This window comes from Ovis canadensis, chromosome 18 (assembly GCF_042477335.2).
Source record: "Ovis canadensis isolate MfBH-ARS-UI-01 breed Bighorn chromosome 18, ARS-UI_OviCan_v2, whole genome shotgun sequence".
Taxonomy (NCBI): Eukaryota; Metazoa; Chordata; class Mammalia; order Artiodactyla; family Bovidae; genus Ovis; species Ovis canadensis.
Genome location: NC_091262.1, coordinates 32,028,573 through 32,054,349, shown reverse-complemented (window position 1 = coordinate 32,054,349; position 25,777 = coordinate 32,028,573). Strand labels below are relative to the sequence as shown.

Sequence of the window (25,777 nt, the reverse complement as noted above, 5' to 3'; positions counted from 1 at the left end):
CGGTAGCTCGCGGAAGCGAGAGCCCGCGGCTGCAGGCGCCGGGTCCCACGGCATGGCGGGGGCGGGGCCGGGGCCGGGGCCGGCGCGCGCCCAGCAGGACGGGGTGTCCCTTGCCCCGGCCCTTTGATCCCGGACCGGACAGGTGAGGACTTCTTCCTTGTTGCAGCCTCTCAGCCCGTCAGGCTCTCCCCGAGGCTATGGGGCTGCCCCCTCCCCGCGTGACGCCTAGGTCCTGCGGCCCCCGCCCGCCCTTAGAATGCTCTTCCCTTTGAGGCCCCGCCCCGGGCTTTTCTTTCCGGGGGCGCCCCTTTGGGCATGTGTACCCGCCCCTAGGTGTCCCCTTCCCGTTTAGGAAGCCGTCAGAAAGAAGAGAGGGTTACGTGCACCTGCCGGCATAGGGAAACTGACCGGGTGCCCAGCTTAGTACCGCACCATGAGTTAGTGGCCACTTCAGCTAGGCGTTTCTTCTTTCGTTCAGTTGATAAAGTGTAGATGCATGTTTCAGTGCTAGGCTCTGAAAAAACTAAGGTGACCAAAGCAGGCATGTTTGTTACTTCCTTTCTGGGGAGTTTATGGGGGAGTCGAACAGTAAACACTTAGCCGTGCAAACGAAAGTACAGATTCACATTATGGCGATGACTAGTAAGGACTCAAACAGGAAAAGTATAGGTAAAGCGAAAAAGATCTCTCAGCCAGGGTGGTCAGAGAAGACCTCCTAAAGGAGATGACCCTCAAACTGCAACTTGAAAAATGTGGCAAGGACCAGAGAAAATACCTGCTAGGTAGAGGAACAGACCCTGTGGATATTTGAATTGGTAAAGAACGTTCAGAAAAGGAGGCTTCAGTTCAGTCGCTCAGTCGTGTCCGACTCTTTGCGACCCCATGAATTGCAGCATGCCAGGCCTCCCTGTCCATCACGAACTCCTGGAGTTCACTCAGACTTATGTCCCTCGAGTCGGTGATGCCATCCAGCCATCTCATCCTCTGTCGTCCCCTTCTCCTCCTGCCCTCAATCCTCCCAGCATCAGTCTTTTCCAGTGGGTCAACTAGGCCTACAATGGGTCAAATCCATGATGGGCTTACAGGATATAATGTTTGTGTACTGGTCAGGAGTTCACCATCTAGAGCCAGTGCCGTTTGTTGTATAGTTGCTTAGTCTTGTCTGACTCTTATGACCCTGTGAACTGTAGCCCGCCCGACTCCTCTGTCCATGGGATTTCCCGGGCAAGAATACTGGAGTGGGTAGCCATTTCTTTCCCCAGGGGAATCTTCCCGACCCAGGGATTGAACTGGCATCTCCTACACCACAGGCGGATTCTTTACCCCTGCGCCACCTGGGGAGCCATCTAGTGCCACAGACAGAACTAAAATGCAGAGATGAAGTTGCAGGTGTGGTGAGTGTTAATGAAGGTGAGACATGACTGGTGTACCTGATAGAAAGGTGAAGGAAGACTTCCCTGAGGAAGTGATGATTAGGCTGATGTCTGAAATAGGAGTTAACTTGGCAAATTGAAGAGAAGAGCTTTCTTCAGACTGAGATGAAGAGCACGTGCCAAGGTTCAGAGACAGGAGGTGGGCCGCCCGTTAAAGAAACGATTAAGCGGGCAAAAAGAAGGCATGTAAGGATTTTGATCTTTTATGTTAAGAGCAATGGGAACATACTGGGTTGGCCAGAAAGTTTGTTTCTTTACCCTGTGGAACTTCCCTGGTGGCTCAGACAGTGAAGAATCCATCTGCAATGTGGGAGACCTGAGTTCAATCCCTGGGTTGGAAAGATTCCCCTGGAGGAGGGCATGGCAACCCACTCCAGTGTTCTTGGCTGGGAAATCCCATGGACAGAGGAGCCTGGTGGGCTACAGTCCATGCGGTTGCAAAGAGTTGGGCATGACTGAACGACCGAGCACAGCACGGCACACGGATTAAGACAAGATGTAACAGAAAAACCTGAATGAACTTTTTTTTTGCCAATCCAATATTTGTTTTAATCCATAGGGGAAAGGATGTGATCAGAAACGAATATTGAAAAGATTGCTCTGGTTGTTAAGCAGATTGGAAGCGGACAGGAATTTAGGGAGACCACTTATGGAATGGTTGCAATGATGTAGACATGAAGTTATGAACATTTTGGGTAAGGGTGCTGGCTGGTCGTGATAGAAAGAAGGTAGAGCATTAGAGGACAGTTTAGGAGGTAAAAGCTTCAGAGTTCGGGGACTGATTGATCAGGTATGGCAGCTGAGGAAAGGAGGTCCCAAGGGAGACTCTTAGGTTTCCGGTTCCTTTGGCAGCAGGTGAGCGGCTGTGCCATTAACTAGAGTAAGGGAAGGGTAGAGGGTCAGCTTTTGGAAAAAGTATTAAAAGTCACTCTAACATTTTTCGTAACTCCTACTCTGACTGGAAGGGACTTTCATCATGTACTTTTTCTATATTGTCTGAGTTTTTATGAGCGTGTAGTTTATAATTGGAATAACAAGACAGATTGAAAAAGACCAGATTCCACCATCTCTCTAAAAACTGTCATTGTGTGATAGAAAATACGGAGCAGGAAGAGAGCACACTGAGAGAAGGGTTAGGAAATTAAGGGAGGATTTTCTGTACAACTTGGAGCTGAAGCCCGCAGGCCTTCACCTCTACCCACCCCACTCCTCTCCCCCCATCACAGTACTGGTGGCTTTTCCCTTAAAGAGACAAGTCAGAGAATTTAAGGTGGGACTATTCAAAATGTATACACTTTTTTTTAAAGACTTAAGCATCTAGTTTGGTTAACATGGTATGTGACTGTAAGTCAAACAACTAGTATGCTTTATCTGATTCGGTTATTTGTGGTTAGTCTGCTGTGCACGCTCAGGCACTTCAGTCGTGCCCGACTCTTTGCAACTCTATGGACTGTAGCCCACCAGGCTCTTCTGTCTTTGGGATTCTCTAGGCAAGAATACTGGAATGGGTTGCCATGCCCTCCTCCAGGGGATCTTCCTGACCCAGGGATTGAACCCAAGTCTCCTGTGTCTCCTGCACTACAGATAGATTCTTTACCTTTGAGCCACCAGGGAAGCCAGTCAGTCTGCTGCTGCTGCTGCTGCTGCTAAGTCGCTTCAGTCGTGTCCGACTCTGTGCGACCCCATAGACGGCAGCCCACCAGGCTCCCGCCGTCCCTGGGATTCTCCAGGCAAGAACACTGGAGTGGGTTGCCATGTCCTTCTTCAGTGCATGAAAGTGAAAAGTGAAAGTGAAGGCACTCAGTTGTGTCTGACTCTTAGCGACCCCATGGACTGCAGCCTACCAGGCTCCTCTGTCCATGGGATTTTCCAGGCAAGAGCACTGGAGTGGGGTGCCATTGCCTTCTCCTAAGTTAGTCTGTCTGCTAGACGGTGTCAAATGCCTGTTCCTTCTTCCATTCATGGCCGTACTTGGCTCTCATTCCCTGCTGGTCTCCCTGTCTGATTCCAGCCCCCATCTTGGGTTTGAAGGATGCGAGTGGCAAAGATGTCCTGGACAGGGAGTGAGTGAGGTAGTTTTGTACATTACTTGGTATTTAAAACTGCTTAAACCTTACTAGTATTTTTTTTGGACTATATCAAAATGTGCACATGAACTGTGTCACTGTGAAAAGGAGCAGCTGTGTGAAACTCACTATTGTTTATTTTTGCTCAGAAGTGGAGGATATTGGTTGCTGAATCATGCCAAAATCCTTTTAGAAAACTCATGAGAGAGATTTTTTTAAAATTCAGTGCTGGGAATTTCTGAGCCTCTTCCAAGCAGCTATTAAGTTTTAATCTAATTGGCAGTGTAGAGTCTGTAACTGTGTTTTCCTGTGCCTCGTCTGCTGAGAAAGTCAGAGCCACCTTGGCAGTTCCACAGTTTCTCATGGTATGCATTTTTGTGTACTTCAGACTTCTTTTTATTGTCCTTTGTTTACCCTTCACAGTGATTGTTTTCTAATTAAGAAAAATTCTGAGTAAGCACAAATATTACTTAAAAAATATGTAATTTTAAAAGAACAACAGTACAATGAATGCTAATTCAAGGAAAAAAAAAATACACTTCAGAATGCCACCAGGGTGTCCCTAACTCCCATCCCGTTTCCTAAACTTCCTCAGAGGCACCATTTTTGAATCTCAGGTTTGTAATCCTTTACTGTTTCTAATTATATGCCATATGTGTTTGTGTCCTTAAACTAGAAATGGTTTGAAACTTATATAAAGGGAATCACACTGTATGTATTCTGTAACTCGCTTCTTTCACTCAACACTGTGTCTGAGATTCATCTGTGTTGTTATGTATGACTGTAGTGCATGAATTCATCGCTTGCGTGGGGGAATTGCCGGGCAGTCCAGTGGTTCGAACTTGGTGCTTTCACTGCTGGGGCCTGTGTTCAATCCCTGGTCAGGGAACTAAGATCCCACAAGTCTCATGGTGCAGCCAAAACTAAATAAGAAAAAGATTCCCCTGCATGAATGTGCCTGGATGAATTTAGCTAGATTACTGTTTTTTATTTGTTTGTTTAGCTAGTCTACTATTGATGGACATTTGGAGTATTGTCAAGATTTTGTTGTTGCCAGCAGTCCTGCTGTGGACATCTTTGTATGTGTTTCCTGTTATATACATGCAGACATTTCTCTAGGTCAGGATTTTAAGCTCGTGGGCTGTGTGGTCTTTGGTCTTAACAAATCAACTACGCCACTGTAAAGCAAAAGCAGCCATAGGCGACATGTGAATAAGTGGGTATGACTGTGCTTCAGTAAAAATTTATAAAAATAAACAGGCAGGCTAGATTTGGCCTGAGAGCAGTGGTTTGCAGTCTTTTGCTCTAGTCTAAATCAGTAGGAAATACATTAATGAATTGTGACGAGTAGTTTGAGAAACTTGATTTGTTTAGTCATACAAGTATGCACATTTTTAACTTGACTAACTCAGCTGCTAAAGAATCCGCTTGCAGTGCAGGAGACCCTGGCTCAATTCCTGGGTTGGGAAGATCCCCTGGAGAAGGGATAGGATACCCACTCCAGTATTCTTGGGCTTCCCTGGTGGCTCAGTGGTAAAGAATCTGCCTGGCAATACAGGAGACATGGGTTCGATCCCTGGGTCGGGAAGATCCCCTGGAGGTGGGCATGGCAGCCCACTCCATTATTCTTGCCTGGAGAATACCCACAGTTAGAGGAGCCTAGCGGGCTGCAGTCCATGGGCACAAAGGGTCGGATATGACTGAGCAACTAAGCACAGCACAGATAGTATATATACTTACACCAGGCATTTCTAATTTCAGGAGACAGAATGTAAACAAATTCCCATTGTCTGTATGTTTTTATTTCTAAGATACAGGTTGGATCAGTCACTCCTCTGCTTAAAACCTGTAATAACTTGCATGACATGGCACGCAAAGTATTTTCTAATCTGGCTCCAATCTACTTTTTTAGGTTTCTCTTATCACTGTGTTTCCTGTGTTCTAACCACTTGGAATTGTGTTTCCCAAGTGTACCACACTACACTCTTTTTAAGTGTATTTTTTTAAGCTACTTTCTTTCTGAAATGTTCCTCCTTTATTTTACCTAATGTGTTGTTTATCCTGGACGACCTTTGTCAAATGTTGTTCCATTCATTCATTTCTGTTTGTGAGCACTTGCTGTGCTTCAGGTGCTGTCCTAGGTGCTGGAGATTCAGCAAGGAATTAGACAAGGCCCCTGCTTGCTGTCCAGTGTGGGGAGACAGATACTAAAACAGTAAACAGATGGTTTCAGAAAGTGATAAGTGCTGAAGAAGATAAAATAAGGTAAAACAGCAGATTGATGTGGATGGAAAAAGGCATGACTTTAGGTAAGGTAGTCAGAGAAAAACTGAAGAGTTGCTATTTAGCTGCGATTTGAATGATCAAACCGACAGTTGGTTCAGCACTTTAAAAATGTTGCTTTGCTTCTTTCTGGCCTCCATAGTTCCTCATGAGACATCCACAGGTATATGGATTGTTGTTCCCTTGTGGCTAATGTATCATTTAAGTGGTTGCTTTCAAGGTTTTTACTTCATGTTGTAGTTTTTCACAGTTTGACTATGATATGTCTGGGCGTGGATTTCTTTGGGTTTATCATGTTTGGCGTTCTCGAATTTCTAATCTTGGGTTTATGTGTGTATGTGTGTGTTAGTCGTTGAGTCGTGTTGACTGTGACCTCATGGTTTGGGGCCAGCCAGACTCCTCCGTCCATGGGATTTTCCAGGCAAGAATACTGGAGTGGATTGCCATTCCCTTCTCCAGGGGATCTTCCCAAGCCGGTATCAGACCTGGGTCTCCTGCACTGCAGGCAGACCCTTTGCCGTCTGAGCCACCAGGGAAGACTTGGGTTTATGCGTGGGAGGGTTTATTTCTCAGGTCTTAATTCTCTTCATTTGGTATATTTTTCTGTCTTATGTCATGCCACACTTCTTTGAAATCAGTAAGTCTGAGTCTTCTAACTTTGTTCTTTTACAAAATTGTGTTTTAGGGTCCCTTGAGGTTACATGTACATTTTAGGATGAATTTTTCTATTTTTGCCAGAAATGATTTTAGAATTTTGATAAGAATTGCATTAAGTTTGTAGATTCTTTGGGTAGTACGGACATCTTAACAGCCCAATGAATGTGTTTTTTATATGAATTACACAGTGAATATGGTGTTTACACTGAGAAAATTTGATGTAGTTGAAGGTTTGTTCTTTTGAATATTCCCAACAGCTGAGCATGCTTTGAAAGTCTTCCTAGAGAATTCGGTCCTTCCCTCAAAAATTGAGTTTTGATAGACTTAAAGCTATCTGGACCACTTACTAACTGTAACTTGGGAAGGAGAAATGCCAATCACCATCATGTTGGGAGCTCCTCCACCCAGGGTATATGGAGGAAATGTATTTGACTTGTGTATACACAGTTACTCCTCGAACAACACAGATTTTAACTATGCAGGTCCACTTACACATGGATTATTTTTTAAGCCATTCATAATTTTTATTTTATTCTTAGTGGAGGATGATTGTTTTACAATGTTGTGTTGGTTTCTGCCATACAACAGCGGGAATCAGCCCTATTTATATATTGCCTTCCTCTTGAGCCTCTCTCCCACCCCCACCCCACCCCTCTAGGTCATCACAGAGCGCCAGGCAGGACTCCCTGTGTTGGACAGCAGCCTCCCACTAGCTGTTTTACACAACATGCTACTTTCTCAGTTCATCCCTCCCTCTCCTTCCCCTGTACACGTGCATTTTTTCCAACAGTAAATACTGCAGTTCTGCACGTCGCTTGAATCCACTGGTGTGGAAGATCTGTGGACAGGAAGGAACCACATATCCTGAGCCAACTACAAGTTATACTCAAATTTTCAGGTGCAGAGGGTTGGTGCTCCTCACCCCCGCCTTGTGCAAAGGTCATCTGTATTTATGTTTTGGTAAATTTTTGTTTTCTTGACTTCTCTTTTTTACTTTCCCATGCAGAGATGTGATAATGGATCATCATGTTTCCACCATCAAACCTCGAAGAATCCAAAACCAAAATGTCATTCACCGCCTGGAGCGCCGGCGGATCAGCTCGGGCAAGGCAGGCACCCACTGGCACCAGGTCCGGGTCTTCCACCAGAACGTCTTCCCCAACTTCACCGTCGTCAATGTGGAGAAGCCACCTTGCTTCTTGCGAAAGTTCTCCCCCGACGGACGCTACTTCATCGCTTTCTCTTCCGACCAGACCTCTCTGGAAATCTACGAGTACCAGGGCTGCCAGGCCGCCGAGGACCTCCTGCAGGGCTACGAGGGGGAGATTCTGGCCAACGGCAACGACCAGCGGTCCGTCAACATCCGCGGCCGGCTCTTCGAGCGCTTCTTTGTCCTGCTGCACATCACCAGCGTCGCGGCCAACGGCGAGCACCTGAACCGGGAGTGCAGCCTCTTCACGGACGACTGCCGCTGCGTCATCGTGGGCTCTGCCGCTTACCTGCCGGACGAGCCGCACCCCCCCTTCTACGAGGTGTATCGCAACAGCGAGTCCGTGACCCCCAACCCCCGGTCCCCCCTGGAGGACTACTCCCTCCACATCGTTGACCTCCACACCGGCCGCCTGTGTGACACGCGCACCTTCAAGTGCGACAAGGTGGTCCTGTCGCACAACCAGGGGCTGTACCTGTATAAGAACATCCTGGCCATCCTGTCGGTGCAGCAGCAGACCATCCACGTCTTCCAGGTGACCCCCGAGGGCACCTTCATCGACGTGAGGACCATCGGCCGCTTCTGCTACGAGGACGACCTGCTCACCGTGTCGGCCATGTTCCCCGAGGTGCAGCGGGACAGCCAGACAGGCATGGCCAACCCGTTCAGGGACCCCTTCATCAACTCCCTAAAACACCGGCTGCTGGTGTACCTGTGGCGCCGGGCAGAGCAGGACGGAAGCGCCGTGGCCAAGAGGCGCTTCTTTCAGTATTTTGACCAGCTGCGGCAACTGCGCATGTGGAAGATGCAGCTTCTGGATGAGAACCACCTGTTCATCAAGTACACCAGCGAGGACGTGGTGACCCTGCGGGTCACAGACCCGTCGCAGGTAGGAGCTGCCGCCCCGCCTGTCGCCCTCCCACCACCTCGCGGAGGCTTCTTCTGCCTGTTCCCAGCCTCTCGGAAGCAACACCTTTTATGTGGATCTTGAATTTTTGCTCCCCTAGGGCCGAACTTAGAACAGCTCCACTTATCTCTAGCCATATGTATTTGTTTGGACAAATGGAAGCTAAATCTCAAGCCATTGACATATAGGTAGTCAACCCTGTGAATATTGTCCTATTTCTCTTTTTTTTAATATATATATTTTTGCAACTTTACTCTTTTGGGGGCTGCGCTGGGTCTTTGCTGCAGCAAGCAGGGCCATCCTGCTTGCCCTGCAGCATGTGGGATCTTCATTCCCTGACCAAGGACCAAATCTATGTCCCTTGCATTGGAAGGCAGTTTCTTAACCACTGGATCACCAGGGAGGTTCCCTACCCTAATTCTTCTGTAGAGCATTTTCAGTACCCTGGAGATGGAAGCCCAGATGCTCTAAGGTTAAGATTTGACTCCCTGTGGATAGTGCCTTGGTTTTGTGGAAGATTGTACTTATTGGTCTGTTTTAGTTCTGGCAATGAGAATGAACCCATCATACAAAAAAGGAAAATCTTCCAAAAGTCTAGTCTTTTTTCTTGTTTAAATGATGTCAGTATACTTTCTCACAATATCTTTAGATTGTAACTAGTCTTTTTCTTACTGAAATGAACTCAGTATACTTCCTCACAAAATCTTTAGATTGTAACCAATGGGACAGTTCATTTAACAGAGTTAAGCTCTATGACTTTACTCTGACCTTGCCCACATGCTGGAACATAGACTGTGGAGCAGTGATAAGATGGGAAGGAAGTAAAAGTTTTTGATCTACCAGTGAATCACCAGGACTGCAGGTTCTGAGGGTTTTTTAGTTTGGGTGAAAGATGTTGATGGGGAAGATGCATTTCACAAATAGGAATAAGGTGTTGGGTTAAGAGTATAGAAACCGTGAAGATGGTTGGGTTGAAACACCATGCTGAACCTCAGGGCAATGTGGACATTTACCTTTGAGAAGCTGTCTACTTTATTGTTGACCAAGAGAGACCTAACTTCTTTACAGTTCAGTTCAGTTACTCAGTCATGTCTGACTCTTTGCAACCCCGTGGACTGCAGCATGCCAGACTTCCCTGTCCATCACTAACTCCCGGAGCTTGCTCAAACTCATGTCCATCAAGTTGGTGGTGCCATCCAACCATCTCACCCTCTGTCGACACTTTCTCCTCTTGCCCTCAATCTTTCCCAGCAACAGGGTCTTTTCCAATGAGTCAGGTTTTTCACATCAGGTGGCCAGAGTATTGAAGCTTCAGCGTCAGTCCTTCCAGTGAATACTCAGGCCTGATTTCATTTAGGATTGACTGGTTTGATCTCCTTGCAGTCCAAGGGACTTTCAAGAGCCTTCTCCAGCACCACAGTTCAAAAGCATCAGTTTTTCAGTGATCAGTTTTCTTTATGGTCCAACTCTCACAACCATACATGACTACGGGAAAAACCATAGCTTTGACTAAATGGACCTTTGTCAGTGAAGTCATGTCTCTGTTTTTTAATATGCTGTCTAAGTTTGTCATAGCTTTTCTTCCAAAGATCAAGTATCTTTTAATTTCATGGCTGCAGTCACCATCTGCAGTGATTTTGGAGCCCAATAAAATAAGTCTCTCAGTGTTTCCACTGTTTGCCATGAAGTGATGGGACTGGATGCCATGATCTTCGTTTTCTGAAGTTTGAATTTTAAGCCAGCTTTTTCACTCTCCTCTTTCACTTTCATCAAGAGGCTCTTTGCTTTCTGCCTTAAGGGTGATGTCATCTACATATCTGAGGTTATTGATTTTTCTCCCTGCAATCTTGATTCAAACTTGTGCTTCGTCCAGTCTGGCATTTCACATGTTGTACTCTGCGTATAAGAGCAAGGTGGCAATATACAGCCTTTACGTATTCCTTTCCCAGTTTGGAACCAACACCCCACCCCCCCATCATTCTCCTATTTCCACATTGTCTCCTTATATACGAGTTTGGAAGTGTACAACAGAACAAACCAGTAAACTGCCGTCAGCTGAGTCTGGTTTCTCTCATTGACTTGTAGCTGATTCTGCCCTTAAGAGAAACTACAGAAAATTTTCTCCTGAGACCTTACCAACCATCAGTGGAAAAATGGTTTCTAATATTTTTCTTCTGAATCATACCTTGTGTATTCTAAAAAAACAAAAACAAAAACAAGGGTGGGGGAGGGGAGGTGACTAAAATGGTTGTTTAGTTACTAAGTCATGTCCCACTCTTTGCAACCCTATGGACTGTAGCCTGCCAGGCTCCTTTGTCCATGGGATTTCCCAGGCAAGAATACCGGAGTGGGTTGTTATTTTCTTCTCCAAGAGATCTTCCTGGCCCAGTGATCCAACCTGCATATCCTCCATTGGAAAGCAGATTCTTTCCAGTGACAACAGGGAAGCCCATTGAGATCTGGGTAATAAATTCGTTAGAGATTTTTTTTTTCTGAATTTTTTTACTTCCTTATTAATGATGAAGTCACCATTGAGGGTGAGCGTCCAGTTCATCTCAGGCGTCATGAGAGGGTGTTGGTAGAGCCCTTGACTTCTGTACCCTTCTGTCATGTATTTCCCAGTGTGCCCTGGTGGGAATGTTAGTAAATATTTGTGTAATTCTGTGTTCACACAGTCACGATGGATCCTGGTGAAGCCCTCATGTGATCCAAGTGTCGTCCAGGTTTATAGAAATGACATGAGTCCATCTTGTATTTAGGTTTGAGCTATAATTACCTTTTTGTTTTGGAGGGAGTATGTTGTCTGTGACTGCCGCATTCGAGATTATCCTTTTCTCCTTCACTAAAACGTGACCTCCTTATGTCCGGTAGCTACAGTAAGTCATAGCCAGCAACATTGCTAGGGCTCTGTGCTTTGCTTACAGAATTTGTAACTTTAAACCCAAACTCTCCCCTCGTTGTCCTCCAGTCTCCTTCCCCAGTTTAATTTGATAGGTTCCAATAAGGTTAATGAGTAAAAAGTGTACCTCAACACAAAGCCTTGCTAATATTATGGGTATTATTCTCAGATTACCCTCCAGCCTCTTTAATTTACAGCTAAATTTAATTTCCAGGTGACCGCAAAAGTCATGTAATATAAGCTCTGGGAAGGACTAATTACTGGTGAAACAGGTGGGCCAGATGTCTCCAAAAATTGGTAATGAAGATTCAGGTTTAATCCTAGGAGGCAGAATACTAATCCTAGTGTTCTGGAAACTTCTAGAGTCCTGGTGGAAGACCCACACTGCCACATTCACTGTGACAAAAACTTGGGGTACCTCGTGCTTCCGTGTTAAGCTGAGCAGAACACTGGAGGTTCAGAGAAGAGGAGCAGGCACCTAGGGACCTATTCAGAGAAAGCAGTAACTCTGCCACCCAGAGCATCTGAATGCTTTTCATGTTTCCCCCTCTGATCTGTATTGCTACAAATGTCCAACATGTGTTACAAACGCTCTTGGCTAAAAGAACATTTATGAAGAAAGAAATGAAAACGCTTCTCTGACTTTTTCATTTGTCCAGCAGCAGTCCCCCGCTTGGTTACAACTTGCCCAGGTGGACATGGTGTGCTTAAGACGTCTCTCTGCATGTTAGAAATACTAAGAAAGAAAAGGAAGTGCCCCCAAATTGAACTTTCTGCTATACACATACAAGAGAAAATAATTTGCCAACAGGCAGCTCCTGACTGCAAATCACTTTCTCAGCAGGAAGGAAAATTAAATCTGGCATTTTAGAAAAGTTTTTTTAATCTCAGAATGGGTTGGGGCATAAGTAGGGAATAAGCACTTGAAAGGAAACATATTAAATTTGCACACAGTTTGAAATGAAAGATTGAAAGCCCTTTTATACATATATGCTGAGCAACTCAGTAATTCCAGCAGCACAGGTACAGTGGGGAATCAGGCAGCTCTGAGGCCCTTGATGGCTCAATCCCACTGAGGCTTCCTCCTCTTCCAGAACCTCTAGGCATCATGTTGCTGCTGTAGTGCCAGAGTGGAGGTGTTTGCTTGTTTTACTTGGGGAGTTTGAGTTTTCAGCCGAATGGTGAATATGCTAGGTGAGGTCTTATGCTCAGCTGTCCCTTGGGTCTCTCTCTCCTTCTGCAGGCATCTTTCTTTGTGGTGTACAACATGGTAACAACAGAGGTGATTGCTGTGTTTGAGAACACGTCAGATGAGCTTTTGGAGCTCTTTGAGAACTTCTGTGATCTCTTCCGGAATGCTACCCTGCATAGTGAAGTCCAGTTTCCCTGCTCAGCTTCCAGCAACAATTTTGCACGGCAGATCCAGCGCCGGTAAGCTGCTCCCCTGGACTTAACAAGCTTAATTTTTCTCTAGAAAATGTGTTGGTGTGGAGCCAGTAGTTGTTTACTTCGGGAAACCTTCCCATGTTCTTTCTGCCCACCCGGCCTTGGGTCGGTCTGCCTGTTGTAACCTCCTGTGTCATCCTAAATGTCTCTCTCTTAGCACCCGAGCGATTACTTGTGTGTTGTCTGCGATTCCTCCTAGACTGTCTGTTACCTGCAGAGAGATAGAGACTGTGTCTTTGTTTAGTTTATTGCTGTATCTGCAGTGATTCACTGTCAAGCACTTAAAATAATTTTTGAATGAATCAGTGCAGTTGGGTTCAGTCGTTCAATTGTGTCCGACTCTTTGCAACCCCATGGACTGCAGCGGCCCTGTCCATCACCAACTTTGAATGAATAAGGAAGTAATTTTATAACTTTTGGTTAAACATGTGCATTGAACACATGCATTTATCTCTGCTGTATCCCAAGACCCTACTTAAAGTGACAGTAAAGGATGAAGAGATGTAAACCTACAAGAGCAAAGAGAGTGGGGAGGAGATATCAATAGAGTTTTAGAAGCTGAAGAGCTAGTGGATGGCTGATAACTAACTTGACATACCTCAAAGAACAAAAGAAGACTACAGAGCTTGCCCATCAAGAAGTAAACTGTCTTGCACCAGAGAACTCTGGAAAAAGTCAAGAAACTGGAGGTCCTGTATACCTCTGGAGGATTGGATGACATTCTTTTTTATTTTTGCTGTGCTTTGAAGCTTGTGGCATCTTAGTTCCCTGACCAGGGATCAAACCTGTGTCCCCTGTGGTGGAAGCGTAGAGTTTTAACCACTGGACTGCCAGGGAATCCCCTAGATGACATTCTTAAAGGGAATAGTCAGATACTCTAGTTCCTTTCCTTAAGCCTCCAACTGCCAAATGACTGTCTCTTCCCCAACTCAGCAAAAGGCTAGAGGTTTATTCTCTGGAGAAATCGAACCATGCAGGCTCTAGTTTCAAGTTCATGAAACATGGCTGAGAATAGAAATGAGACTCATCATGCTTAAACCAAGAATTAAGTGAAAATTGATATACTGATGGGGTAGACTCCTATCCTCTTATCAGATATGGTATCCAGGCATATACTCTTCAGGCAGGAGATTAGAGTTAATTCCCTAGGGAAACTGACCAACCTGAAGAAGAGACCCTTGGAGGCCCTTCTCAGAACACCTAAGTCACCCTCAGTTGATACCCACCTGCTAAGAACCAGAGCTTCTCATAATCATCTGAGTATATTATTGTGAAATGACTAGTTGTTTTGGACCAAAGGCCTGGCTGCAACCCTGCTGAAGTCAGTCAGTGTTTCATCACATTCCACATACCTTGCCAGTTATAGAAAATAGCTGCTTTAGGTTCCAGTACAGATCAGATCAGAGTGGATGAATCAGAATAAGCATTACTGCTGCAGGGGGAAATGGGCAAAGCAGCTATCTCATTCACTGGCATCGTATTCCTGTAGAAGGACAGTACACGATTGAAAATAAGTGGATATTGATTTTCGGACGAGTAAACATGCCCTTTTATTTTTTCTGGTTCACACACATTTTCAGCCTGACTGGCATCTCTCTTCAGTATAGAAGGATTTTTGGAAGCAAAATATGGATCAGGTTTTGCTTTTTTCATTTTGAAATGAATTTTTGTCATTTAAAATTAAGTAGATTATTATCAACTAGTAGCAAAAGCTGGGTACAGTTAAAATATCACAGAGATCACCAGAAGGTCCAAGCTCCACAAGGGCAGGGGTGTTTATCTGTTATATATATACATCGCCATACCCACAGCACCTCAGCCAGTGTCTGCCGTTAGGGAGGAGCTCATTAGGCATTTGTTGAATGAATATCGTCAGGAATTAGAGGAGGCTGTGTTTTCTGAAAATTTATTTCACAGTGTACCCATAATTAAGTGAAATTGTAGGAAGAGAAAATAAACATTCTCGCTTCATGATCGTCAAAATTTTGCTTCTTACCAGCAAATGGTTCTGAAAACTGTAGATCTCACACATTAATGTTTAAGTTGCTCTTTAAATTTCTTACTGTTAAATTTAACTAGTGGCAGAAGATGCAGTTTTCAGCATATTAAACACTGACATTTAAAAATAAAAGTATTACAAGATATAATTGGCATATAACATTGTATAAGTTTAAGGTATTGAGACTTTTAAATATAGCCAGGGGACTCATACTTTGCTGCATTGAAAATACAAGGTACATATAAATCAACATTATTTTTGTTTCTTGTGAAGGCGTGGTTCTAACGGGTCAGGTTTACAGTCTTCAAAGAGCTGCTGATAAAATGAGTGAAGTGGACTATTATTGTCACTGTTATAGGCTAGAACAAATGGCTAAGAAAAAATGCACATCGGAGATCACGAGCCACTCAGAGAAAGCCTTTATTTTGAAAGATAGAGACCAAAATAAAACAGTATAAAAAATGAACATAGTATTAACTGAAATAATTTAAACTATAAAAACAAGAACATTCCTAGAATAGTGATACTAAGTGAAATACTTTTAGAAATCTAAACTCTGTTAGATATAGTTTAGAAATTCTCCAAGAAAGTAGGAAAAAAAAAGATGAGAGTAAGAAAATGGGAGAGAAATGATTTTTTAAAAAAAATTTAGAGCAGTTCCCCAGGAGATCCAATATGTGGCTTCCAGAAGGAGCAATAAAAAAATGAGAGGGAGGAAACAATGTCAACCATTTCCTAATATTAAAAGATACACATTTTCATGGGAGTTGCCTGGTGACCTAGTGGCCCGGCTTCAGTCCTTAGTTGGGGAACTGAGATCCTACAAGCCACATGACATGGCCAAAGGAAAAAGAAGAATACACACACACACACTTACAATCATGCCCTCAGAATTCTGCAAAAAAGGTTTTAAAACTGTAATTCACACACACACACACACACACACACACATGCACACGCTTACAACCATGCCCTCAGAATTCTGCAAAAAAGGTTTTAAAACTGGAATTCTACATCGAAATAATAGGGTTTAACAAAGACATTTTCAGACATATACGGTCTCAAAAAATTACCTCCCATGTTCTCTTTCTAAGGAAACCTCTGAAAAACATTATTCCCCAATAAACCATGAAAGAATGATACAGGAAGTAGAGTCAAACAGTGGAAAGAAGCACAGAGAATCCTGAGGATAATGTTTAAGGGAGCCTCCAGGATGGCAGGCTGCAGGTTGAACCAGGTGGAAACAGGAAGGGGGAGGTTCCCATCACGGATGTGCCCAAGGACAGGTTACAATATCTAGAATATCTGTTGGCTTTGAACGTATTAAGGTGAGGTGGTCCGTGCTGTCCTAGCAGGGTTCTCAGCATAGGCCTCACTGAGAAGGTGATATTTGAGCTTTTGAAGGAGGTTAGGGAGCAAGCCATGTGGCCGTCAGGGGAAGAATAGAGCAAGCCAAGGGAAAAGTAAATGTAGAGGTCCGGAGGTGGGTCTCAGACGTTTGAGGAGCAGCAGGGAACTCAGGGTGGCTGGGCTGGAGGAAGCAGGAGGCAGAGTGGGTAGAGGTGTGTGGTGAGAGACAGGACCAGACACATGGCCGTTCCGAGGCTTTGGCTTTAACTATGGATGAGATTGTGCAGTGTTTGAAGTATCTAAGCAGAGGAGTGACGTGGCCTCACGGACATTTTTTTTTGGCCACACCCTGTGGCATGTGGGATCTTAGTTCCCTAACCAGGGACTGAACCTGTGCCCCCTGCAGTGAGAGCTTGGAGTCTTAACCACTGGACCACCAGGGTGGTCCCTCCCACTTAGGTTTCAACAGAGTCACTCTGGCTGCTGCTTTAAGAATAGATCTGATCCATAGGAGGATAGGCTGGAAGGTAGTAAACCACTGCAGTGATCCAATAATAAAAGTACTACATTCTGTTTCCTGATGGGAGCTTTAAAAACCTTTCTTTTCATGGCTTCTGTCAGTTACAAAGAAGGCAGTGCCATCCAGGAGGGTGAGCATGGAGGGTGGGGAGGATGAAGTAGCCATCTAAGGGAGAGGGTGACTTGCCAGACTGTGGGAATGCAGCCTGAGTGCCTTGCAGCATTACGGCAACATTTCTATCCATGAGTTCATGGGTATAAAGTCTGTGATTTCAATGATTGTGAAATGTAAGCTGGCTCAGGAAGGAAAAGAGTTCATGATGAAGGCATAGGATGGCGAGAAGTTGGTAGAATCAGTGGCATTTTGGTCCCATTTCAGTTGAAGGATGTTGAAGCTGGGATAGCAGAGTGAGTTATCTGGAAAATTAGGAGAGAAGATAACTGGAGTCTGTGTGCTGCTCCCTGAGATTATGGAGGTGCAGTCATTGGTAATAGTGAGATTGAGGGTATGATGTGGGAATGCGTTGCTGAGGCAGAAAGGAGGTCCAGGAACTAGGAAGCCATGGTGTAGGAAGGATCACCTCTGAGAATTTTGAAATCGTAAATTGAGAGAAGGGTGGTTGGACAGAGGGACAGTGCGCCAGGAGTTAATCCGCTGAAGACATCAGAGGGGTGACAGCTTCATCTTTTAGTTGTTGAGCATCTGAGAGTAGAGGTGGTGGGCGCTGTGGGCAGTGGGAACGGCTTCAGCCTGTAGATGGTCACGGAGGCTTTGATTTGTGGTCATCACAGCCACGGGCCAGCCCCGTCATTTGAAATCACCTTTTGAAGCCAGTGAGCCACGCAGGGTGGAGAACTAGATCTTGGCTGACAAAGGGCTGAAAACCAAGGAACCCAGGATCTTTGATACCAGCTCAAATGAAAAGGAAAGAAGTAAGTTTTGTGTGGCCCAGGATTTAATTTTATGATTTACACCAAGGCTGTGAAAAATTACTGGTAAGAGAGGTAATGGAAAAGCACTGTTGATGCTCAGCTTCCTTCTAGGGGAACTGAGAAGTGTTAATATCCATCTAGCCCTTCAGGTTGACAGTGAAAACAAAAATCAAAACCCATCTCATCAACCTCTCTAGTCTCATCAAAATTAGGAACACTGAGTTTTTTTATACCATTAGTTTCGAGGGTGAGATGTTATATCACATTTCCCCTGGACTAAAAAATTATTTATTTTCCCTTTGATTATTAAACTGTGTGATGTACTTTAGTGTCGAGATTTTAAAAAATAAAACTGATAAAACAGCTATGACCATGTTGATGTATTTCCACTGGTTTTTTTTTAAAGATGTTAGTTTTTTTTTTTTTTTCTTTTTTTAACTTTATTTTGCTTTACAATACTGTATTGGTTTTGCCATAAATTGACATGAATCAGCCACGGGTGTACATGAGTTCCCAATCCTGAACTCCCCTCCCACCTCATATCATCTCTCTGGATCATCCCCGTGCACCAGCCCCAAGCATCCTGTATCCTGTATCGAACATAGACTGGCAGTTTGTTTCTTACCTGATAGTATACATGTTTCAATGCCATTTTCCCAAATCATCCCACCCTCTCCCTCTCCCACAGATAAAGACGTTAGTTTTTGTGTGTGTTTTCAATCATACTGTATATACAGAACATAGCTTACTGGTTTTTTTGGGGAGGGGAAAGGTGTGCTGTGTGGCTTGCGAGATCTCAGTTCCTCAAACAGGGACTGAACCTGGGCCACAGGCAGTGAAAGTCTGGAATCCTAACCCCTATTCCACCAGGGAGCTCCCTGTACCCTACTTCTTTTACTTACCATTATGATAAACATTTCTTCTGTCCACATTATCTTTGAAAATAATAGTTTTCCGTTGGGTTTTTAATATTCCTGTCATTTTTTTCATTGTCATGACCACTGGTACATTGAATGTACACAGGGATTTTTCTTCCCTAGGGCAGATTTCCAGAAGAATTGAAATACTTCGTCAAAGGATATTAAGTTTAATATTCATTATAATTGTGAGAAATAACTGCTCCATTGTTGTTATTACTATAATCAAAGATAAGTGAGATAGATGACTCTGTGTTCGTATTATGTACTTCCAGATTCTGGTGTTTCTGCAGAAGTATAGGTAGCTAGTTCCCAACTTTATTTTTATTTTTTGGCCGCACTGCATGGCATATGGATCTTGGTTCTGCAACCAGGGATTGAACGCGTGCACCTGCCAGTGGAAGCACAGAGTCTTAACCCCTGCACTGCCAGGGAATTCCCTCCCCAACTTTAAACAAAGAATCAGTAATTTTTCAAAAGATTTGATGCAAGTTGGCTTGTAACTGATCCCAAGAAGAGTCAGACACTACTTCTGTCCAGGATTCTTTGCATCTCCTTGTTAATGCAGTCGAAGGCTCTAATTTGGGAGAAATATATAAATTTCAACAGAAGTAGTTGTCAGAGGTTAGTTATACTCCTTTTTAACTTTTGTAGGATCTTTGCTAACTTTTCTTAAGTAACTTTGTGTTTCCAGTTTTTTATTCTGTTTTCTGCTTTTTTGAGAGTATTTGTAGGTATGCAGAGGGGCTTCCCTGGTGGCCCAGATGGTAAAGAATCTGCCTGCAATGCAGGAGACCTGGGTTCAATCCCTGGGTTGGGAAGATCCCCTGGAGAAGGAAATGGCAACCTACTCTGGTATTCTTGCCTGGGAAATCCCATGAACAGAGGAGCCTGGTGGGCTACAGTTCATGGGGTTACAAAGGGTCAGACAAGACTGATCAACTTTCACTTCTTCACCTTGGAGATGTGTAGACTTGGGAGGTGTGAGAGTTCAGTATCTAGATTGTGTTTTCAGGATATGTTGTTTTTAGACATGTTTGTCAATTTAAAACCAAGGCAACTTGTGTGCTGCTAACACAGCCTTCCTCCCCGGTGCTTTATTTCAGGTTTAAAGACACTATCGTCAACGCCAAGTACGGAGGACACACGGAGGCCGTCCGCCGGCTGCTGGGCCAGCTCCCCATCAGTGCTCAGTCCTACAGCGGCAGCCCTTACCTTGACCTGTCTCTCTTTAGCTACGACGACAAGTGGGTGTCAGTCATGGAGCGACCGAAGACTTGCGGAGACCACCCTATCAGGTGCTCCAGCTGCGTGCTGCCTCTGGGCGCCGGCTGCCACTTCCTCTTTCTCTTGAGCATCACTTCACTGTGACTCTGTCCACTTGTACTAACAGGTTCAAGTCACAGGGCAGGCTGTTTCTTTAATGTGGGTGCTTTGGCTTACCTGGTGGCTCAGCTGGTAAAGAATCTGCCTACTGTGTGGGAGACTTGGGTTCGATTCCTGGATTGGGAAGATTCCCTAGAGAAGGGAAAGGCTACCCACTCCAGTATTCTGGCCTGGAGAATTCTATGGACTGTATAGTCCATGGGGTCGCAAGGAGTTGGACACAGCTGAGCCACTTTCACTTTGATCATTTAGGCATTAGTATCAAAAATGAATTAGTTCTGCTCTTTGCCTCTCCTCAAAATATCCAATTCAGATAAGTATTGTTCTCTTTTTAAGGTAGCCAGGGAAGAGAACCATACTTTTCAATTTAATGACCTAATACCATTTCACATGAAACTTAAAAATAATTGAGACTTACATTTTACTCAGCTCAAATTATTTTATCCCCTCCTGTTACCTAATGGAAAGGAGAGACAGCTTGGGGAACAAGTAGGTTTTGGAGAAACTCACGCGTCCTCCGGTGGAAGAATGTTGGAACGCAGGTTGCCGTGTTACTCTTAGCACCTTGCAGTTCCTTTGTCTCGGGTGTCCAGCTCACAGACCTCCCTGTCCCTCCGTGCTGGGAGCTTGGGTTCTGCTTTTGTTTCACAGATGCTAGAGAGAGGAGCTGGCACCACTTCCACTGTGGGGTTATTTCAAGGGAGGTGTGAGCTGGGTTCTGGAAGGTCTTCTTCACATAGAAACAGTGGTAGTTTCTGGAAAGTCTTCTTCACATAGAAACAGTGGTAGTTAGTATTTCATAATCCAGCTTCGTTGTGTATTAAATAGGCTTGTGTAACATATTCTGTGCGATTATTTACTGTTTGTAATATTTCCTTTGGGAAATTGTAATCGAGTTCTGGGAACCAGTTAATTTTTTTATTACGGACATTTTTAAACATGTAAAAGTGGAAGAGTGCAATGAGCCTCCCTGTCCCTATCACCCCACCTCCGCGGCTGTCAGTGTTGTCTCATCTCTTTCTGCCACCACTGCTCCCCTCCCACCTGCCAGTCTGGATTCTCACAGCCCAGGTATCATAGCATTTCACTTGTAAATATTTCAGTATGAATTTCTAAAAGATAAGGACTTTAAAAAAATATAACCTCAATACCATTATTCCATCTTACGAAAATTAAACCTTTATTAAGATCACCAATATCAAGTGAGTTTTCACGTTTTCCTATTGTTTTGTATATATTCTTTTTACAGTTTGTTCCAGTCAAGACCTAAAGAAGGTCTGTATGTTTTTTTTCTGGTTGCTGTCCTCCTAAGTCTTTTTTATTTTGTGAGTTCTGCTTCCCGTTACTTTCTTTGTAGTGAAGTGGTTGAAGAAACCAGGTTGTTTGTCTGGTAGTATTCCCCACATTCTGGATTTTTGCTCATTGCATCCCTGGCAGTTCTCATTTCCCCCTATTTCCTGTAAACTGGTCGTTAGATTTAGGATCAACAACTAGCTTTACATTATAAGCCCTTTGTGTGCTGGGGACCATGTGGGTGAGGGGAAGGTACACATAAAAGCGGATAATTGGGCTCATTTGACATTGTCATGTAGCCCGAGATAACATTTCTCTCCCTTTTGACTGCCCTGCCTTTCTGATTTGAAAAGATTAACTTAAGTAACAAATCTGGAAATGCCATTGACCCTGACTTCTTGTAATTCTTATTTATTTTTTAATTTAAAATGAGAAATGTAGGGATATTAAAGTCATTTGAAGAGATAATGCCGTTACTCTGACACCTTTATTGTATTAAATATATTCCATTCTAGCCTTTGCCAGTGTGTGTGTTTACATTTATGCAGTTGTAGTTACGGTTGGCATAGTACCTTGTAGCCTGCTTTTATTTAATAAATATTTTCCATATTGTTACATAGTCCTTAAAGTTACAGTCCTGATGATGGTGTATTATTCCATAAAATAGATGTGGCATAATTTATTTAGCTGTTCCCCTATTACTGAGCATTTAATCCTCTACCTGCATTTTTACATTAGAGCTAATGCTCTGTGCGTGCTAAGTTGCTTCAGTCATGTCCAACTCTTTGCAACCATGTGGACTATAGCCAACCAGGCTCCTCTGTCCGTGGGATTCTCCAGGCAAGAATACTGGAGTAGGTTGCCGTGCCCTCCTCCAGGGGATCTTCCCAACCCAGAGATCCAACCTTATGTCTTCTGCATTGGCAGGCAGATTCTTTACCACTGAGCCACTGGAGAAGCCCAAAATGCTTTAGTAGCCATCTTGATTCACGTCACTATTTACTTCACTTAAATTCTGAGGATATAAGCTCTTGGATTATTGAGTCAAGGGATATGAATATCTTTGTATCGCCTATATATTTCCTTTCCAAGAAGGAAATGCATTGTAGAGCTCTTTATTTCAGAGCTCCTTGTTTTCTTGAGCTTCCTCCAATTCAGCCCCAACCCTGCCAGTCATCTCTAGTTCCCAAGTTCACAGGGCACTTGCTTTGCATATGGGCAAAAGGCATTTAAGTCCTGGGATGAATGGAAGCATCTTTGTTCTTACCATGTTAGATGAAAAAGTAGAAACTAGTTAGTATTTTGTTTTTGTGTGTGCAAAAGAACCTTCCAAAAGAATTTCTTAACAGTTAAAAACTCAGGACTTCCCTGGTGGTCCAGAGGTTAAGATTGCACTGCAGTTACTGAGCCCACTTACCTCTACTGCCAAAGCCTGAGCTCTAGAGCCCATGCTCCTCAGCAAGAGAAGCTACTGCAATGAGAAACCCTCACACTGCAACTAGAGAATAGCCCCTGCTCGCCACAACTAGAGAAAGCCTGTGCACAGCAACAAAGACCCAGCACAGCCAAAAAATAATTTTTTTTATACATAAAATAAATTTTAAAAAGAGGAAAGAAGAACTCAAGATATAGGCCTAGATCTGCACTGTCCTCTAGTAACCACCAGCCTCCCATGGCTGGTGAGCACTAACGTGAGATGTGCTCAAGTGTGAAGTACACACCAGATTTCAAAGACTTAGTACATAAAAATGAAATATCTCTTGAGCATCTTTTATATTATTGGTTGAAATGATAGTATTTTAGATGCCGATGTTAGGTTAACTAAAATATTATTAAAATTAATTTCACTTTTTCCTTCTTACTTTGTTTGATGTGGCTGCCTGAACATTTAAGCATGCCTACTTGGCTTACATTATCATTTCCAGCCCTGGCCTAGGCGGGTAGGTAGCTGGGCAGATAGCTGCTAGAAAAAGGGAGGCCGTAATCAAGGCCATCACTAAGGGTCATCTTGGGAAAGACAAATGACCCAGTGATTCGGGCCAGCATAGTGAAGTTCATAATCTCCCTGCTCGTAAAATGAGCTGATCAGACATAGGCGATTTTGACTGGGGGCTGACATTAGAGGAGATTTCATCGGTGAGGTTAATTCATGAGTTTCCTGCTATTCAGGTTTTAAGGTGGTGGTGAATGTCTGTCCCACGCTCTCCTCTCCTTGTTCTGTTTAGGTTCTACGCCCGGGACTCTGGTCTGCTCAAGTTTGAGATTCAGGCGGGCTTACTGGGCCGCCCCATCAACCACACGGTGCGACGCCTCGTTGCCTTCACCTTCCACCCTTTCGAGCCTTTTGCCATCTCCGTGCAGAGGACTAATGCCGAGTATGTCGTCAACTTCCACATGCGCCACTGCTGCACGTAGGTGCCTCACGGAGCCGGTGCCTCACGGAGCCGGTGCCTCACGGAGCCGGCGCCTCTGGCCCGCCCACCCCTCCACCCCATTGCGTCTCAGTGGACTGTGAAGCAGAAGCTCCTGTCACGTAGCCTTGGGGTCCCAGGCTGTGCCTCCGATATGGAAAGCCGGAGACAGGAGGAAAGAGGTGTGAGGGCAGCTCAGCACTGTGCGCAGCACAGCTACTGATGGATCGACTGAACAGTCGTCTTGCCTTTCCCTGTGGGGATGCCCAGCATTAAGTCCATTTAACTTTTTGTCTTATTTTGCATTTTTTTGCTATGAAGATGAGAGCATTACACCTCTGCCCCCTTTATGTCACTTCTTTGGCGTTACAGTATGCAGCCTGCAGCAGAAACTCTTGTTTGAGAACTCTGTACATCCTTTCAATTAGCCAACAGCAGGGCTGTCTTTATAAGGAAAAAAAAATAAAGCCTTGGTATTTTCTTACTTAAATATATCCTGCTTGAGGACTGACTTCTGTTCCGATCTCACTAAATGCTTTCCAGATATATGGGTTCCAGCAAGGCTTGTGAAAGGGACTAGAGGCATGGACCCAGCAGCGCCTGCTGGTAGGACTAAGTTGGGGTGGGCCAGCGTGGAGGCCGGCTCTCTTCCAGGCTTATGTCCTTCTCCAGGGTGTTCGCCCGGTAATTGTTACAGCTGGAGGAACGGAGCCTAATTGCCCGTCCCCGTGTGGAAGCATGCTCCCATCTGTGCCATCTGTGTTGTGCAGGTGGAGAGCAGGCCGTCCTCTCCGGCCGCAGCAGGGACAAGCTCTGTGCAGCACGTACTGTCCTTTGGAGGGGTGGGAGCTGATAGGCCCGAGGCGTCCCTAAGGAGATCAGCAGGCTGTTCCTGGATGGCTGAACCATCGCGACACTCCTCCAAACACCTGCCAGGCACCAGGCAGCATCCCTCTCACATTCTTAGCTGGTCTCCCCCACAGGGATTGTCAGGACGGGTATGTTTCATCCTCATAAATGTGTCCGCCATTTATGAAGTGAGTTTGTTGCGCAGCCTCTGACTTCGAAGCTCGCTCTGGAGTGTTGGGTTTCAGAGAAGGCAGGGAAAGGAGTCGTGGATGCAGACAGTTGGATCCTCCATCCCTCTCCCATCTAGGGACGAGCTTCCCTTGGGAGCATAAGAAATGTGATGTGAGATGCTGAGCCCCACCAAAACCAGCTCAGCTAATTTCATCATCTTCAGTCTTGAACAGCTAAATTCATTCTCGTTCAGCGTTCAATATAAGATTTGAGCACCTACTCTGTCCAGTAGATGCTGTGCTGAGATGTTGAGAATGAGGAGAGGAGTAGGCAAAATGCTAAAAAACCACCCCCCCCCGAGGTGTGTATCTGGGATCCGTAGAGGAGGTTGGAGGAGAAGCAGAGAAGGACGACTGCTGGGGAAGGGATGCTGAAACTGGGTAAGTGAGAGTATGTCATGTGGGCCAGGACAGAGGAAGCCTTGAGTCCTCACCTCTCTTTCTCTATATATTCTTTAGATGATTTCATCCATTTTATGGTTTTAAATTCTAGGGATAAGCTAATGATTCTCAAAACACTAACTCCAGCCCTGACTCCTTCCTTGAGTGCCAAATTCACATATCCCTTGGCTTATGTGGCCTCTTCATGTGCATATCTAACAGGCATATCAGAATCCGTGCATCCTAAACAATATTCTCCATTCCCACACCCACCCCCAATGTGTTTTTCCTACAAGGTTCCCAAATGACTTCAGTATCTAGCCATTTACTTGCAAAACCTAAGGAGTTACTCTCAATTTCTTATTTTTCCCCAACCTCCCACTCATCTGACTTCAGGGAAGTGCTCTGAGCAGTCTCAGTAAATCATGGTGGTCTCATATGAATTGCTAGTTACTAGAACTAGGCTAAGACCAGTTGGCATAGGGGTTAGTGTAGGAATGTCATGTGACTTAGTTCAGGTCAGTGATACCCTGAGATAAAGGTGTCTAGTGCCTTTGAGGGAACATTTCTCTTTAGAATATGCTGCTGCTGCTGCTAAGTCGCTTCAG

At 44.6% G+C, this 25,777-nt stretch overlaps 1 protein-coding gene across 1 annotated transcript; it reads left to right on the top strand.

The window, feature by feature from the left end:
* Positions 1-24,199, top strand: DET1 (DET1 partner of COP1 E3 ubiquitin ligase). Its single transcript, XM_069560064.1, has 5 exons — positions 1-142; positions 7,446-8,538; positions 12,699-12,886; positions 19,726-19,917; positions 23,524-24,199. Exons 2-5 carry the CDS (start codon positions 7,456-7,458, stop codon positions 23,711-23,713), a joined length of 1,653 nt encoding a protein of 550 aa, XP_069416165.1. The 5' UTR covers positions 1-142; positions 7,446-7,455; the 3' UTR covers positions 23,714-24,199.
* Positions 24,200-25,777: the final 1,578 nt, after the last annotated feature.

Coding starts and splice junctions, on each gene's coding strand:
- DET1 (XM_069560064.1), top strand. CDS start 7,456: ATGGATCATCATGTTTCCACCATCAAACCTCGAAGAATCCAAAACCAA. Junction 8,539..12,698: donor GGGTCACAGACCCGTCGCAG/GTAGGAGCTGCC, acceptor CTCCTTCTGCAG/GCATCTTTCTTTGTGGTGTA. Junction 19,918..23,523: donor TGCGGAGACCACCCTATCAG/GTGCTCCAGCTG, acceptor TGTTCTGTTTAG/GTTCTACGCCCGGGACTCTG.